Raw genomic sequence first — 14452 nt, 5'->3', positions numbered from 1 at the left:
GGAAAAATTTTCAACCAGCTCTAGCTGACTAGACATATTGATGGCCATGTACTCCTGAGGACTGAAGTTCAAACCTGCCCAAAACCTGCGTGTCTTGTTATAACAAAAGCCAGCTACAGTGCCAGAAAGTCTGTCTGCCTGAAGAAGGAAGAGGCAATCCTGGTCTTGAATTCCACCCCGCTGTTCTGGCCCTGAATGTAAGAAGACATGCTATATGAAGACACCAACAGAGAGCCACAGGTGTTCAGCAAAACAAAACCCTATAGTATAGAACTGTCTGGCACAGGTACACCCATCAGGTACCACTCTGGACTAGGAAACACGCTGGGAGATGAGAAAACAGCAGCAATAGAATTTCAAGAACAAAACCAAAAGTGACCTAGAATAAAGCACAAAAATACGTTGATAAATTGAAATGATCACTGTTCCCTCCTAGGCCCTTGATTAAAATAGTAACATTCCTGCGGTACCTTCTGTCCAATCACTTTACAAATAGTAATTAAGCAAGCCTCATACCCCAGAACTAGCAGCAGAGCTAAGAGCAGAACCTAGGGGTCCTGGCTCCCAGCCCCTTGCACTAACCACTACACTAGACTAATATTTCCTCTCCAAGAAGCCAAACATTTGTGTTCTGAAAGCAATACTTTGCTATATGGACCCTGCCCATGCTGAAACCAAGGACTGATCCCCCAGGCTTCCTTGATTCTAATTGATTAATTAAGCTCAATATTCCAGCCAGCAACCAAGTTTTTATTTTCTGTAGGTTTGAGAATGTGTGTGTAGCATACAAAAGGCTCGAGTGCATGCTATATGTCCATCAGATCTGAAGTTTCCTAAAGGAAAATCAAATACTAGCTGAACATGTAAAAGTTCTATTAAATTACCAGCAAACAAACTTTCTAGATAGCTATTGTTTTTACACTGATAACAACAACAACATACACTGGTTTCTAATACTACTAATTATTAATAGGGAACTGCAGGACTCTTTCTCCTTAAAAGGGCAATGTCAGCCAGTTTTAGGTGCTAGATTTGATCTATGATGTGATCTGAGCCAAACGTAGGTGCTTGACCATTTGCATTAAAGGAAAAATCACCATTAGCCATTAACTACCCTTCATTTTCCAGACATTGGAGAGCACAAGACCATCATAAACACCTAGAAAATCAATATAAGCAAGTGGGTTTTATGACCAACATTGCTCCTCCTGGAGCCTAGATATAACAGGGGGTAGGCACTTAGAACAACCTCTCATCCAGGTTTTTATAGACAGAGTACACACAACAAGAAATAAAGAAAAGGCTGAGAAAATACTTGACCCACAAAAACTGGAGGAAAAACCCAATGACATGGACTGCTAAATGTAAGAGTGCAAAACCAACAGAGGAAGAATTTATATTCAAATTTGAGAGGGGAAACACAACAGAATTTTTTAAGAAAGTAGATCCAGCGATGTGCCTAAACTGCAAGCTTAGATTCCAAACTTTGTGCAGCATTTAAATATGGTGTTTTAGTTTAACCTATTATATATAGAGAGGCCATCAGCAACATCTGCATTTGGATCTACATCTGAATTTGGAGTTTAAACAGCTCCAGAATTTGGGACTTTCTGGATTTGGGTTGAGACCACTTCTAAGAAAAACTACTACAAAGAAGATGATAGTAAACACAAAAGCAGAAAACAAACCTTTAGGAAATCCCGGCAGGTCTACCACTGATCAGGAATGAATGGTATCAGGACCTTATCAAGTCAATGCTTGTATCCCAGAAGCTCACCCTCCAAAGTGCTACGCCTGGCTAGATCAATTTTAGTAAGCTTAACCACTGTTATCTTGCTGGGGCAGTTCTGACACTAACACTCTCTTTCCCATACTAGGCAAGACCGGACAGGCTATAAAGCTTAATCCTCCCAGTACATGCTTCCTCCTGCGTATTTCCAGAGAACTGCTAAACCACAGTTATGTCCAGGAAATGTTGGAACTTTGGCAGAGGTATGAAATTGCTCACTGTTGCAAGACATTTTCTTCTTTTAGGCTGATATTGAAGAAAGGGTAACTGGGCCTAGGTGATACTTATCAGGTTAAATAAAAGTTCTACAAGACACAGAGGTAACAGCAATATCTTTTATGACTCGGGTGTTTATCTAGTTGTTTGCCTGGGCAAATACCTTCTTTGTGTGAACAGTCACAGTAGTAAGTGTTTGTGCATGCATTCTCTGCAGTTGAGAAAAATCAGTCCCCCAAAGTGTATTTCTATCACATGAAAGCTTTGAGGCTATGGTTCCATTGAATATCTAAGTCAGGTTTGCTCTGGTCCAGAATGACATCAGCATGTATCTTCAAACATGAAGTTATTGATTTTTAATTGTTTTTGCTAACGCAAAACATGCACAAACACGCACGCAACATGCACAATTTCCTTGCCTCCTCTGTGCTTTTGTTTGCCATCCGTCAAATGGGTACAGCAATATTTTTCTACCTCACAGGGATATCAAGAGGCTTAATTAATGTTACTGAAGCATTCTGAAAATCCTTGAAGTTTGAAGTTTATGATTAGTTTTTATTATTATTAGGTCCCTCCTCTCCCTTAATGGACCTTGTTTTGATCTCTACACTCAGGTAAAGCAGGATAGTTGAAGACCGACACCTCCGTAGGAGATTCCTTATGCATTTTTGGGCCAAACCCCCAATGAGTAAAAATCAGCACAGTTCCATTTTACGAGCTTGTCGTCCATGAGTAAAGTCATCCACATGCTTATGTGTTTGCCAGACTGGGATTTAGCTCAAAACAAAATCCTTGACTTAGTGAATCAGCTCCTAGGCCAATTTACACTAGCTGAGGATATGACCCATAACTTTCATTCGGCTTTAGGATACAATAAAGAGGCAAGACTGAGCCATCACAGACTTTAAAACTTTATTTTTAAAAGTCATGTTTTAATTAGCTATTTTAGCTGCACTGTAGAAGTTTTTCTTATTATCTCTGTCTCATCTGTACAGCCAGTGCTGTTCTGCACCGGTTATTTAAAAAGGGACATTACCAGTTTCGAAGAACTACATTTCTGTCTGGCAATATTTTAGCTACCATTTTCACATTTAGCCTTTAAGATTAACATGAATTAAAGATAAAAAAAACAGAATAATTCCCATATTTTTAGTTTGTGCGTTTGGCAGCACTTTGCATATAGTTGGTTTCACTATTTCCCCTTCATAGTCAGTTAGAACCCAAGGCAGCAGTGAGCTCTGTGCATTAGTCCCACATGACCATGCAGATCCCCATTAGTTTCTGTGAGGTTTGGTGCAGGGGTCTGGCTGTTGGGAGCTTATTGCATCCAGGACTGAAGCCTCAATTGGTCAGCATCCCCATTTCAAAGAACAGAGGACAGAGAAACAATTTGGAAAATGTGAATGTAAGACCCTAAAAACAGAGCAGCAGCCTGTGTAGGACCTGAAACTCTTTGTAACTATTCTATTTTATTATTATGACGACAATGAACAGGTAGAACACTGAAATCACTGGAGCTATGACAACTGAAATCAGCTGAGAATCTTCTTCTCTATCTGTAAGTCAACATCTATCAATGCCATTTTGCCAACAGCTCTATTGCACTAACTTATCCTATCACACTGAAGTGTCACACTCTGCTGATCTCTGCATTATTCAAGAAATGACTTGTCCAGATAACAAAGTGTTATAACAACAATTCTCCTTATTACAGTGCCCTTTCTGTACACCATCCTAAAGAACTCCCCAGTCAGCAGCAGTCCTGGGGGGGGGGGGGGGGGGGGGGAATCAGCTGACAATACAAAGTGGGGTTTCATGATCTGGGTTCTGTTGTAATTCTTCCCAGGCTCTGACTTTATTCTGTATTTCTCTCTCTCAGTATGTTTTCCTGCATTTTGTCTGTACTCTCCTCCAACTGGTAAGACTATAACTGTACTGCAGGCTTCTCTGCACCAATGGTCACACTAAAAGCCAATTTTAATACAATGGAGGGATGAAACCCAGATTCTTCATGCAAAACTCAAGTCAAAAGACCTTTCATCAGGGAACAAAATCCTCCCTTCCAACTCAGAGTCAGAGTGCAGGAAAGTAGCACAACCAGACCCCGGTCACTACTACAACCTGTGTACAATCCCTGCCTCCTCCCCCCATGCATGGGAAGTGTGAGCAGTGCACCAAAATCATTTGCAGATCCAGGTGCCAGACTCTTTCACTCCCATTGCCCAACTAACAACCTCACATACAGATGGGAGTGAACTGCTCCGGAACCTCTTCTCCCTAGTCTCCCTGCCTAGTAGAGCCACAGTGGTTCTGCTGAATTCTGGGCCTTCCATGAGCCCAAGCATATCACCTCAAGGATACTGAATGGATTTGCTACTAAACAAAACCCAGACTCTGAAAGGGAGAATTATATCTGGACTAATAGGCTTGCTAAACTAAAAACAGGTACCAAGAAAAGCATATGGATTAAGGAAACAACAGGCAAAGGCATTCCCAATCCAGCGGAAATATTTGCCTTGGGGACTCCCTGACAAAACACAGCTCACGTAGGAGCTGAATATGTGCAGTGAGCTTTGTCTTTATCAGGGCTTCCTGTTCTGTTTGTTTTTCCTTCTGAGGACACCTGATTGCCAAGAATAGAATAAAACAACACTGCGCATTATGGATGGGAGAACTCCCTTTATCACAGTTAGATCCTACTTGAAAAAAACAGACCAGGACTGAAAGTTTCTGAGATTCTAGGCCCATTTGGCTCTGGCAAAACCTGAGATGTGGACTGCAGCCTGCACTGAGGTTAAATGGTTTGTACAACTCCACCCTGTCTCGCTTCCCCATCTTGTCCACCCTCGAAACAACTCTTATCCAGCTCTTAAACTGAGCCAACACCAAATTCCCCCACCCTTCCCAATGACACAGAAGTGTAACCTGCGATGGGAAGGGAATTAGATCCTCCCAAGAAATGCAAACATGTGCTAGGAGTTTGGGGTGGGCCAGCATGGTTAGTAAGTTGTGGCAACTTTAGCAATGAAACTTCTCATTTGGGTTATTTTATTATGAACAAATGCTTGTGACCATCAATGTGCATTGTGCTCTGCAGACAAAAGGCAGGAAGACATAATTCAGCCCGAACACAAAGAGACCTTGCTACTACTGATGCCAGAGGGAGCTGCTCCCACTTCCTCAAGGGCTGAATTTGGTTCATGCTCCCTGCCCCAAAGAGCTTACAATCTGCGCACCAGGTCCTGCAAAACCTGCCAGCTCTCCCAGTGGAACTGAGGGAGAAAACAAGTTTGTCAGAGTTCAGTGCTTTTTATTAGAACTGGGAATCAACACATCTGGCCAAAAAAAACCCAAACAAAACATCCACCTCATTATCATACCAGAGCGTCTGGGAAAATGACTTTTAGTGACACCCACAGAGCATGGTGAGGACTGAAACAAACACTATGCTTCAGAAGCAAGACTGAGTGCAGACAACTGGGCACATACAGCAAACACTGAGCCTGAAAGGCCAATGCATCTAAAAGATTTGGCAGTTTGCTCATACTCCATGTTTGCTCTCGGAGCATCATCCCTTCCTCCAAAGTGAGGGTGGAGTCATTCCATGAACCAGGAATAGCTTCCTACCAGGACAGCGGTCACATTACCTCAGCTGTTAGCTTGTCAGGCCCCATATGTTGAACTGGACTGGGATGGGTCAATATTTCAAAGGGAGACTGTTACGGCGAAAAAGCAGGTGATGTAAGGACGGTGCTGGGCTCTCGCTTCTGACTCATTACTGTGCAGCACCATGCCACTAGTTCAAGAAGAGACAGCAAAGGCAAGGTCGGCTCAAACCTCTAACACAGCATGTAGTGCTTCCCTGGGTGGACTGTACCTAACTCGGACAGATTCCTGAAGCACATCCCCATACCACACCTTAGACTCTCATGTCTTGTTACTAAAGCCGGTCAGAAACCAAAATGTCTATTCCACATTTGGAAATTTGTTTTCATTCTGAATCGGCATGAAAAGCCAAAACTTCAAAATTTCCTGAAAAATGAAATGAAAAATAAAATTCAATTCAGAACTATAAAAATGTTGAAGTTTGATAACTTCATATCATAGAATCATAGAAATGTCGGGCTGGAAGGTATCTCCAGAGGTCATCTAGTCAAGCCCCCTCCATCCTCAGTGGTGAGGCAGAACCAAATAAACCTAGACCATCCCTAACAGGTGATTGACCAACCTGTTCTTAAAAACCGCCAACGACAGAGATTCCACAACCTCTCTTGGAAGCCTATTCCAGAGCTTAAATGTCCTTATAGTTAGAAAGATTCTCCTAATATCTAATCTAAATCTCCCTTGCTGCAGATTAAGCCCATTACTTCTTGTCCTGCCTTCAGTGGACATGGAGAAGAATCGATCAACATTCTCTTAAATAGCCCTTAATGCATTTGAAGATTGTTATCCTCCAGATGCTTATAAAATTGATTGATATAAAATCATTACATTTCAATGTCAAAATATTATAATATAAAGTATTAAATATATTATAATGTCTGTAAATATAAAATTATTAATTTACTATTTTTAACCATCTAAACATTTAAATCAATCAGACATTTTCTTGTTGAAAATTTTGTCAAAATCAATACATTTGCCATGAAATATTTTCATTTTGATCAATTCCCAATGGAAAAATCTGTTCCACCAATTTTTTTTTTTTTTGACCAGCTCTAGTTGTTAAGTACATCACACCTCCCAGTATTTACAGCCCAATACCACACCCCAAAACATCTCAACTTAAACCCTGGAGATACAACAACTTCTACACTGAGACATCAGAGCAGGATCCAGCTCAGGGTTCCTCTTTCCAGATCTGTATTGATAGTCCTTTGACAGTGAGAAATAGCTAGAGGCATCCAAGTCAGAATCATACACCTGCAACAAAGCCTGCGTCTTAATCCGTGTGTCCTGGGGAGACTATGATCTGTTTTGCAGGGAAAAGAGACAGCACAGAATGTAAACTTTAAATTGTTTGTTGCTCCTGCCATAGATTTCCTCCTTAGATATTACATCATTATTTAAAATGTAGGTTTTGCATCTTGATTCTCTAAGTATTTATTATTTTATTTTAAATATTACTGTGCATTTGTGAGCATCCTATAGACCTTTCTGTATGGGAAATCCATAATTATACTGCATTCTGGCCTGGTCACACTGGATCATCAATCAGGATCGGCACCTACCGAAAACATATGGGAAAGCTTGAGTTTAGTTACATTCAGTTTCCCATAGTGACACTGGAGTCATAACATAGTCCAATATAAACACTATGGAAGCCCAGATTAATTCAATTCCTTCATCATTTATTGTAAGGTTATATTGTGATACCAGTTTTTCAGAGGAATTACTGTGCATGCGAAGCACCCACTTTTAGATGTTCATTTCTCACAATTATGTTCATTTGTTTTTTCAAATAACAAATGGCAGGCTGCTCCAGATAAAAATCTACAATGCCTGCCAAACTCCCTGTACTCTCCACAGGGCACTTTGGGTTCAAACTTGTTATCATTTGTAATAGTAAACAGGTCGGGAAAAGAGGCTATAAAGAGAATGCTATGGAATAAAGATTCAGAAATTAAATTTAACAGAAAAATGATGTACAAATTATATGACAGACATGGATGCTAACACCAGTAAGTGAAGTTGAAGAATAAAAATATTATTATGGCGTCATATGAAAATATTGAAGTTGTCCAACTCCACAGCTGAGCACAATTTCTCTCCAATAGATTCTATTACTTAATTGGATGAGGAAGATTCTGTGGTTAGGTTGCTAGCCTGGCCTTGAGCGATAAGGGCTCAGCTCTCTGCTCTACCAGAGACTTCCAGCCACTTCGGGAATGTCTCTACAGCAATTCAAGGTATGCCCGCAGCTTGGGTAGACTAGCTTTATCGGCACTAACATGGCAAAAAAATAGCAGTGTACATGAGCTGGTGCAAACTTCTGCAATGTGGAGGTTCTGGGGAGGCTAGTGCACCCCCATTGTCATGTCCACACTGCTATTTTTAGCAATGCTAGCAAGGGTCTACCCAAGCTGCCGTCCCATCTTGGATCGCAGGGTAGACACATCCACAGTATCTCCACACCTCAGTTCCCCATCTGTACAATGGGGATAACAGAACTTCCCTGCCTCAAAGAGGGGCTGTGGGGATAGGTACCATAAAAAGACAGAGTAAAAACAAGGCTAGGTTGTGACTCACCATTGCCTGGGAGCACCATGGCTCTCAGTGTTTCACCCTGTGCAAACTCTGCACGTGCAGTTATGTGTGTGTATTTCTAAAAGCCTGGGCCATTAAGTCGTTATTGCAGGTTTGTGCTTTCCACTGTCACCTATACGTGCATCAATTCAGTCTTAACAGTAAAACTACGTAACATTAAAAATAAGATTTCTACTTCTCATTATCTAATGGATTATATGGTAGAGCCTAGACACAAAAACACCAAAAATGAATAACTATATTGTCACCTCATTAGTAGCTCCTTTCTACCATAAAAAATTTATCTCTAAACAAGTTTCCATTCTTCTCTGCCCCCTAACCACTTGCATTACATCCTTGAACAATGAAGCAACAGAAGAGCTATTAGACAAAAGAAAAATTCCATTTCTTACAATTTTGTAAGTATTTTATACCTAGAAATACTGCAACAAATTCTGGAAAAGTGAGTTCCAGAGCACAGGAAATACATTTGTATTTATACTTCCAGGTTCTTCAATTTGAGTGGAGCCCAGGAGCGCATCCTAAAAGTGTTTCCATCTCTTTTGCTTGAATTTGCCTCTGCCGTCTGTCCTGCATTACCCTATCATCGGTGTTTAGACTTGGGGTAGAATGCACAGGGCTCATGTCTTACAGAACAGTGCACTAACTGTGCTGTAATGGATTCTTTACGTTCCAGAGTCCAAATGTTCCTGAGCCTCAGCCTACACTGGAAGGTTCATCAAACATGGGCTGCATCGTTCATACAGCTGGCAGGCAGGGAACATTGTCTGTCCTAGGTAGTTTCCCACACTCTTCCCCAAGTCCCAGTCTTACTTTCTTATTTTCAAGGGATGCTATGAGGCTGTTTGGGAGGGTCAGAAGGGGCCAACTGTGTGTCAGAAGGGGGGAAAGAGGGAGTTCCTCCTGAAAGGTTCAGATAGTTGAATTCTAACCTCCAAGTGTTAGTCTACTTTGAACCAAATTTCAGCGATGATTTTGGGAATCTCTCGTACCCCTCACATGGACCTCTTCAGCCCACAGTCCTAATGCATAAGCAAAGGCAAAGATCACGGTCCAGAAACTCAGCTGGTATCAACTAAAATGGAGTCATGACAGTTTACTCCAGCGGAGGATGTGGACCCAGATGTTCCCATGTATGACTCTTACTGAGAGCAGAAAGTATATCTGCTGTGTTGAAAATCATCACAATAAATATATTTTTATGGCATTCCAACACCATCCAAAACCCCAAGCACTGGAACAAAGTGAAGGGCTAACGTCAGGATCTGAGCAATGAGATGTATCCTTAGCCACTGGTAAACGACTCTGCATATGAAAGGACCTGTCTGAAGTAACTGCAGAAGACAGCCAGAGTAATATGAGTGTGCAGAAAAGGACCTAGGAGTTACAGTGGACGAGAAGCTGGATATGAGTCAGAAGTGTGCCCTTGTTGCCAAGAAGGCCAACAGCATATTGGGCTTTATTAGTAGAAGCATTGCCAGCAGATCAAGGGAAGTGATTATTCCCCTCTATTCGGCACTGGTGAGTTCACACCTGGAGTACTGCGTGCAGTTTTGGTCCCCCCACTACAGAAGGGATGTGGACAAATTGGAGAGAGTCCAGCAGAGGGCAACGAAAATGATTAAGGGGCTGGGGCACATGACTTACGAGGAGAGGCGAGGGAACTGGGGTTATTTAGTCTGCAGAAGAGAAGACTGAGCGGGGATTTGATAGCAGCCTTCAACTACCTGAAGGGGGGTTCCAAAGAGGATGGAGCTCGGCTTTTCTCAGGGGTGGCAGATGACAGAACAAGAAGCAATGGTCTCAAGTTGCAGTGGGGGAGGTCTAGGTTGGATATTAGGAAACACTATTTCACCAGGAGGGTGGTGAAGCACTGGAATGGGTTACCTAGAGAGGTGGTGGAATCTCCATCTTTACAGGTTTTTAAGGCCCGGCTTGACAAAGCCCTGGCTGGGATGATTTAGTTGGTGTTGGTCCTGCTTTGAGCAGGGGATTGGACGGATGACCTCCTGAGGTCTCTTCCAACCCTAATATTCTGTGATTCTATGATCTAGTGTGACTCAGCCTGGTTTGTCCAGAACAGATTTAGAGTCACTCTGTTGTTCCATGTTCCTGCAGAACCCTGTAATATGGAGAACACACTTCATTTCAGTGCCTAGTTTCGGATTGTTAATGGGCATCAACTGGGTGCAACTTCAAGTCAATGCTACTTCAACCCCGAGGAAAGCCAAATGGAGTTCACAAGAAGTCACACACACACACACACACACCCCCCTCGTGAAAGACCCAACGGAGAAGATCCCTGGCTTCGATCTTCCACGAAGATTATGGGCAATCTTAAACCGCAGCTGCACAAACCATGTCAGATGCAAGTACCTGATGCACAAATGGAAAATTAAAAACTCTCTAGTGTGCAACTGTGGTCACCCAGAACAGATTGTGGAACATATCACAACTCAATGCCCGAGTCACAAGTATGATGGAGGCATCACAGTGATACACTCCGCTACTCCAGGCACAATTATCTGGCTTAGCCACCTAAATGTAAAATTATAATTGTTGCGCTACATCTACATCAGCCATAAGAAGCAGATGATGATCAACTGGGTTATTTTCTCTTAAAAAACACAACTGTTTATCCCTCAAAGAAGGAAGAAACTTTTTCCTATGAAGATTGCACTGCTTCCCTGATAGTGCTTTAATATTTAATCTGACCAATCAAAAATATTGGAATGTCAGATACAGCTATCTATAATCTTTCATGGCTCTGACGGACAGCTGATCAGCACCAGGACCACAAGTATACAATCAGAAGAGGTATCACATTCTGCCAGTGCAGCACTGTTCATATCTTCATATATATTACTGAACTACTTCCGGAGCTGCTATGGTATAGTAAAGATAGAAATGCAACTTCCATTATAATCACCCTTTTGCAGTTACTCATATTTTCACCAGAACAATTTCCTTTGGGGCTGAAATTTTTCATGAGTTATCTCCATTTCAAAGATACTCTTTCCCCCCCCCCGCTCCACAGTTTCTGCGGAAATCACTCAGCCATTTCTGAATTCTACACATATGAAACACACATTCTTGTCCACATATTCCAGTCAGAAAAAACAATGCACACCCAAGAGTCAACAGCTGAACAGATATTATTGAAACTTGATCTATTCTACAGTCACCACTGAGATCTAAGGAACGGCCAAATTTGGAGAAAATAGGGTCAGCAGTTTTGAATTTATGATTGCTGAAAGGTTTTTTTTTTTTAAGTGCATATCCAGCTGGATTTTCAGTTAGCTTTCTTTTCTTGAACTACAGCAGTTTCAAAACTCAGGAATGTGGTGCAGCGCTCTGCTCTCGCTAAACTTGCAATGACCTTAGAAATCCTACAAAACCTTACAAACACATGAGGAAGTGTGGGATAATGTGAAAATAAAGGAAAAGGTGGTGCCTCCTGTTTAGAAATAGGACTTAAGGAGGACTGAATACAGGAAACTATATACTATATAGCACCACAGCACAGCTGTAAAATATTTGGTGATGGTAATCAGCATGTTACACAACAACCAGACATAGAGAGTGGGGAAACGTGCCCAAGGACACTGGCCTCATATGAATAGCACTTATCATTAGACTTGTCATCCAGAGATCTCAAAGCACTTTAAAAAAAAAAAAAAGTGAGCATCCCTAGTCCCAATTTCAAGGTGGGAGAACTAAGACACAGAGATCAATGGCTTGTTTTTCAGCCACTAACACAGCCGTTCAGGACATGTCTCATCCAGAGTTATACAGCACGAATCGCAGAACACTGAAAAGAAACCAGGTCCCCTGACTCCAAAGTCAGGGCCATATCTAGCTTCCCTGAAGCTCCTGTAGATCTCATCTGAAATGCATGTCTATTAATGTCTGTCCTCCACAATCTCTTTTTTCTGCACCATCATGTGACGTGTGGGAGGGACCAACTTGCTTGTTCAAACTGAGAATGCTATGAGCAAGTTCTTAGAGTAAATAAGACATGCAGTTGAGGTGTACTTGAGGGCTGGCTGTTTTTAAATAAATCCTAGCATTTTAAAGAACTACATAAATATTTCTGCCCCACATCACCCCCTTGGGTCACCTACCCACAGGGTGGTAATGGAATTGTCCATTTCCAAACAGATACTTGAAAGTTCTAACAGTTGAGCCGCCTGATTAGTTGAACCTTCTAAGGTGCTTTTTTCTCTAAAATCTAACGGCATTCAATCTCACCTGAAGTCTTTACATTAAGAGTGGATGTCTTTATAAAAGATATTATTTAATTTCACTGGAAGTTCTGTACTCAGTGCCAGGAATTACAGAGTGAAATTCTATAGTCTGTGTTATTCAGGTCGTCAGACTAGATCATTATATTGGACCCTTTGGGACTCAAAAAAAATCTATGAATTCTCCCACAAAGCCCTGTCCTGTTTATAAAACCTACTGCAAGTTTAAATCATCTTGGCCCAAAAATTCCCATTCTCCACTATCACTTAAAATTTTTTAATAAACACAGCAGGCCCAGCAACCCAAACAATCTTGACTGGCTTTGAATGTGTCACCTCACACAAATCTGTTGGTAAGTAACCAGCTTGACCACAGCGAATTATCTGCCCAGTGTCAGCCTGGCTAATCAGGGCTAAGATCTCAGACTTAGCAAACAGAATCAAAGTGATTAATAGAGAGTTGTTCTTTCATGTTTACTGTACCTGCAGTAAGACAGTACCCCCAGGGATTGTGAGCTGTAAACAGTACTTAGGGGCATTCTCCCAGGAGAGCAGCTGAACGTCTTCAATAGCACTGTAGGAAATGGAGTTTTCCATATACCCAGTTGGCTGCAAGAAAACAAACAGAGAAAGAAAGAATAAGCATTTACTTACTCATCAAAAGTTTCACAACATGGATTCAAATGCATTATGCCACTGAAACGGATCCCATTGTATTTGGTGCTGGGAATAGTTATATAGCATCTGATTGCCTGTAATGTTTTGAGCCCATAAGGACGGGATGATGGGCAGCAGGGGAGTACACACCACTAGCCATTCCTCTCTGGAAATCCTGGGGAGGCCACACGTGAAATCGTTTGGTGGCCTCACGTTTGCTCCACCTGACTGTCATGAAACCACTGAACAACTTGGTGGAACTGGGAGTTTAATGAGGAGAGAACCTGAACTGACCACTTGCTGGGTCTGGAGTCAGGAATCAAGTGCAGAGGAAGCAAGTGGTAAGAAGCTTGAGAGAAGCTCCTATACAGGTCATTCTATAGAGGTGTTATCTGTCCATCGCCCGCACTTATGGGAGTGTTAAAGTCACAAAGGAGTAGAAAAACCAGGAAACAACTGAGGTTATTAATCAAGCCTGTGGATGAGGCTACAGTTCTTGATCAAGCCTGTCTACACAGCAGCAGAAGGCGGCTTCCCAGAGACGCGCTAGCTCTGCTCCAACTAGTGCATTCAACATAGCAGTGTGGCATCTGTGTGATGGCACAGGCTAGCTGCCCGAATATGTACCCAGGAGGTGGGTGGGATTGTACTTGGGCCACTAACCCAAGCCGCTGCTCATGCTGCCACAGCCACATTGTTATTTTTAGCATACTAGCTTAAGCAGAGCTGAGGTGCGTTGGTCTATCTGTGCTGGGAAGCATCTTCCCAGTTGCTGTGTAGACCAATCCTATACAAAATGTGTTGATTTGGATTGGTTAAATGAATTTGTGAGCTCAATACTGAGCAGGATTTGAGTTGAGATATGTATGGCTGTGTCTGTAGGAGGAAGGTACTTGGATTATACTGACAAAATAGCAGTGTAATATAGTTTCACTGGGAAGAATTCCATTTTTTATTAATGGAAAACCAGTAAACATAGATTCCACCGTACACTCTCACAAACCGATGAAAAAATATTTCCATCGATGATAAATCGAAATTTACAGATAGGCAAAAAAAGAAATGTTGCTTGAGAACTTAACAGAGTTTGATTTAAGAATATTTACATTTTATATTTTGACCATGTGTGTTTTATTTGAATCTCAACATCTATGTAATTAACTATTTCTGACACCCCTACGTCTGATCCCCTCCATAATTTCCCGCAATGGTGAAAATTTAAATCTATAAAAATAGGGGGGAAATGTTTAAAAATAATCAGTATTATCTGCCGAAATTA

At 41.7% G+C, this 14452-nt stretch overlaps 1 protein-coding gene across 1 annotated transcript in view; it reads right to left on the bottom strand.

Annotated features, from left to right (window-relative positions):
• Positions 1–14452, bottom strand: part of LOC112106843 (C-Maf-inducing protein) — a 162813-nt gene that overhangs the window by 65650 nt on the left and 82711 nt on the right. The window contains exon 2 of the mRNA XM_024200302.3: positions 13000–13125. Within this exon, the coding sequence (XP_024056070.1) occupies positions 13000–13125 (126 nt within the window). The remainder of the gene's footprint in view (positions 1–12999; positions 13126–14452) is intronic.

This window comes from Terrapene carolina, unplaced genomic scaffold, assembly GCF_002925995.2.
Source record: "Terrapene carolina triunguis isolate 2854851 unplaced genomic scaffold, T_m_triunguis-2.0 Scaffold33911, whole genome shotgun sequence".
NCBI lineage: Eukaryota > Metazoa > Chordata > Testudines > Emydidae > Terrapene > Terrapene triunguis.
The sequence above is the reverse complement of the archived record's forward strand: the minus strand, read 5'-3'. Positions and strand labels throughout refer to the sequence as shown.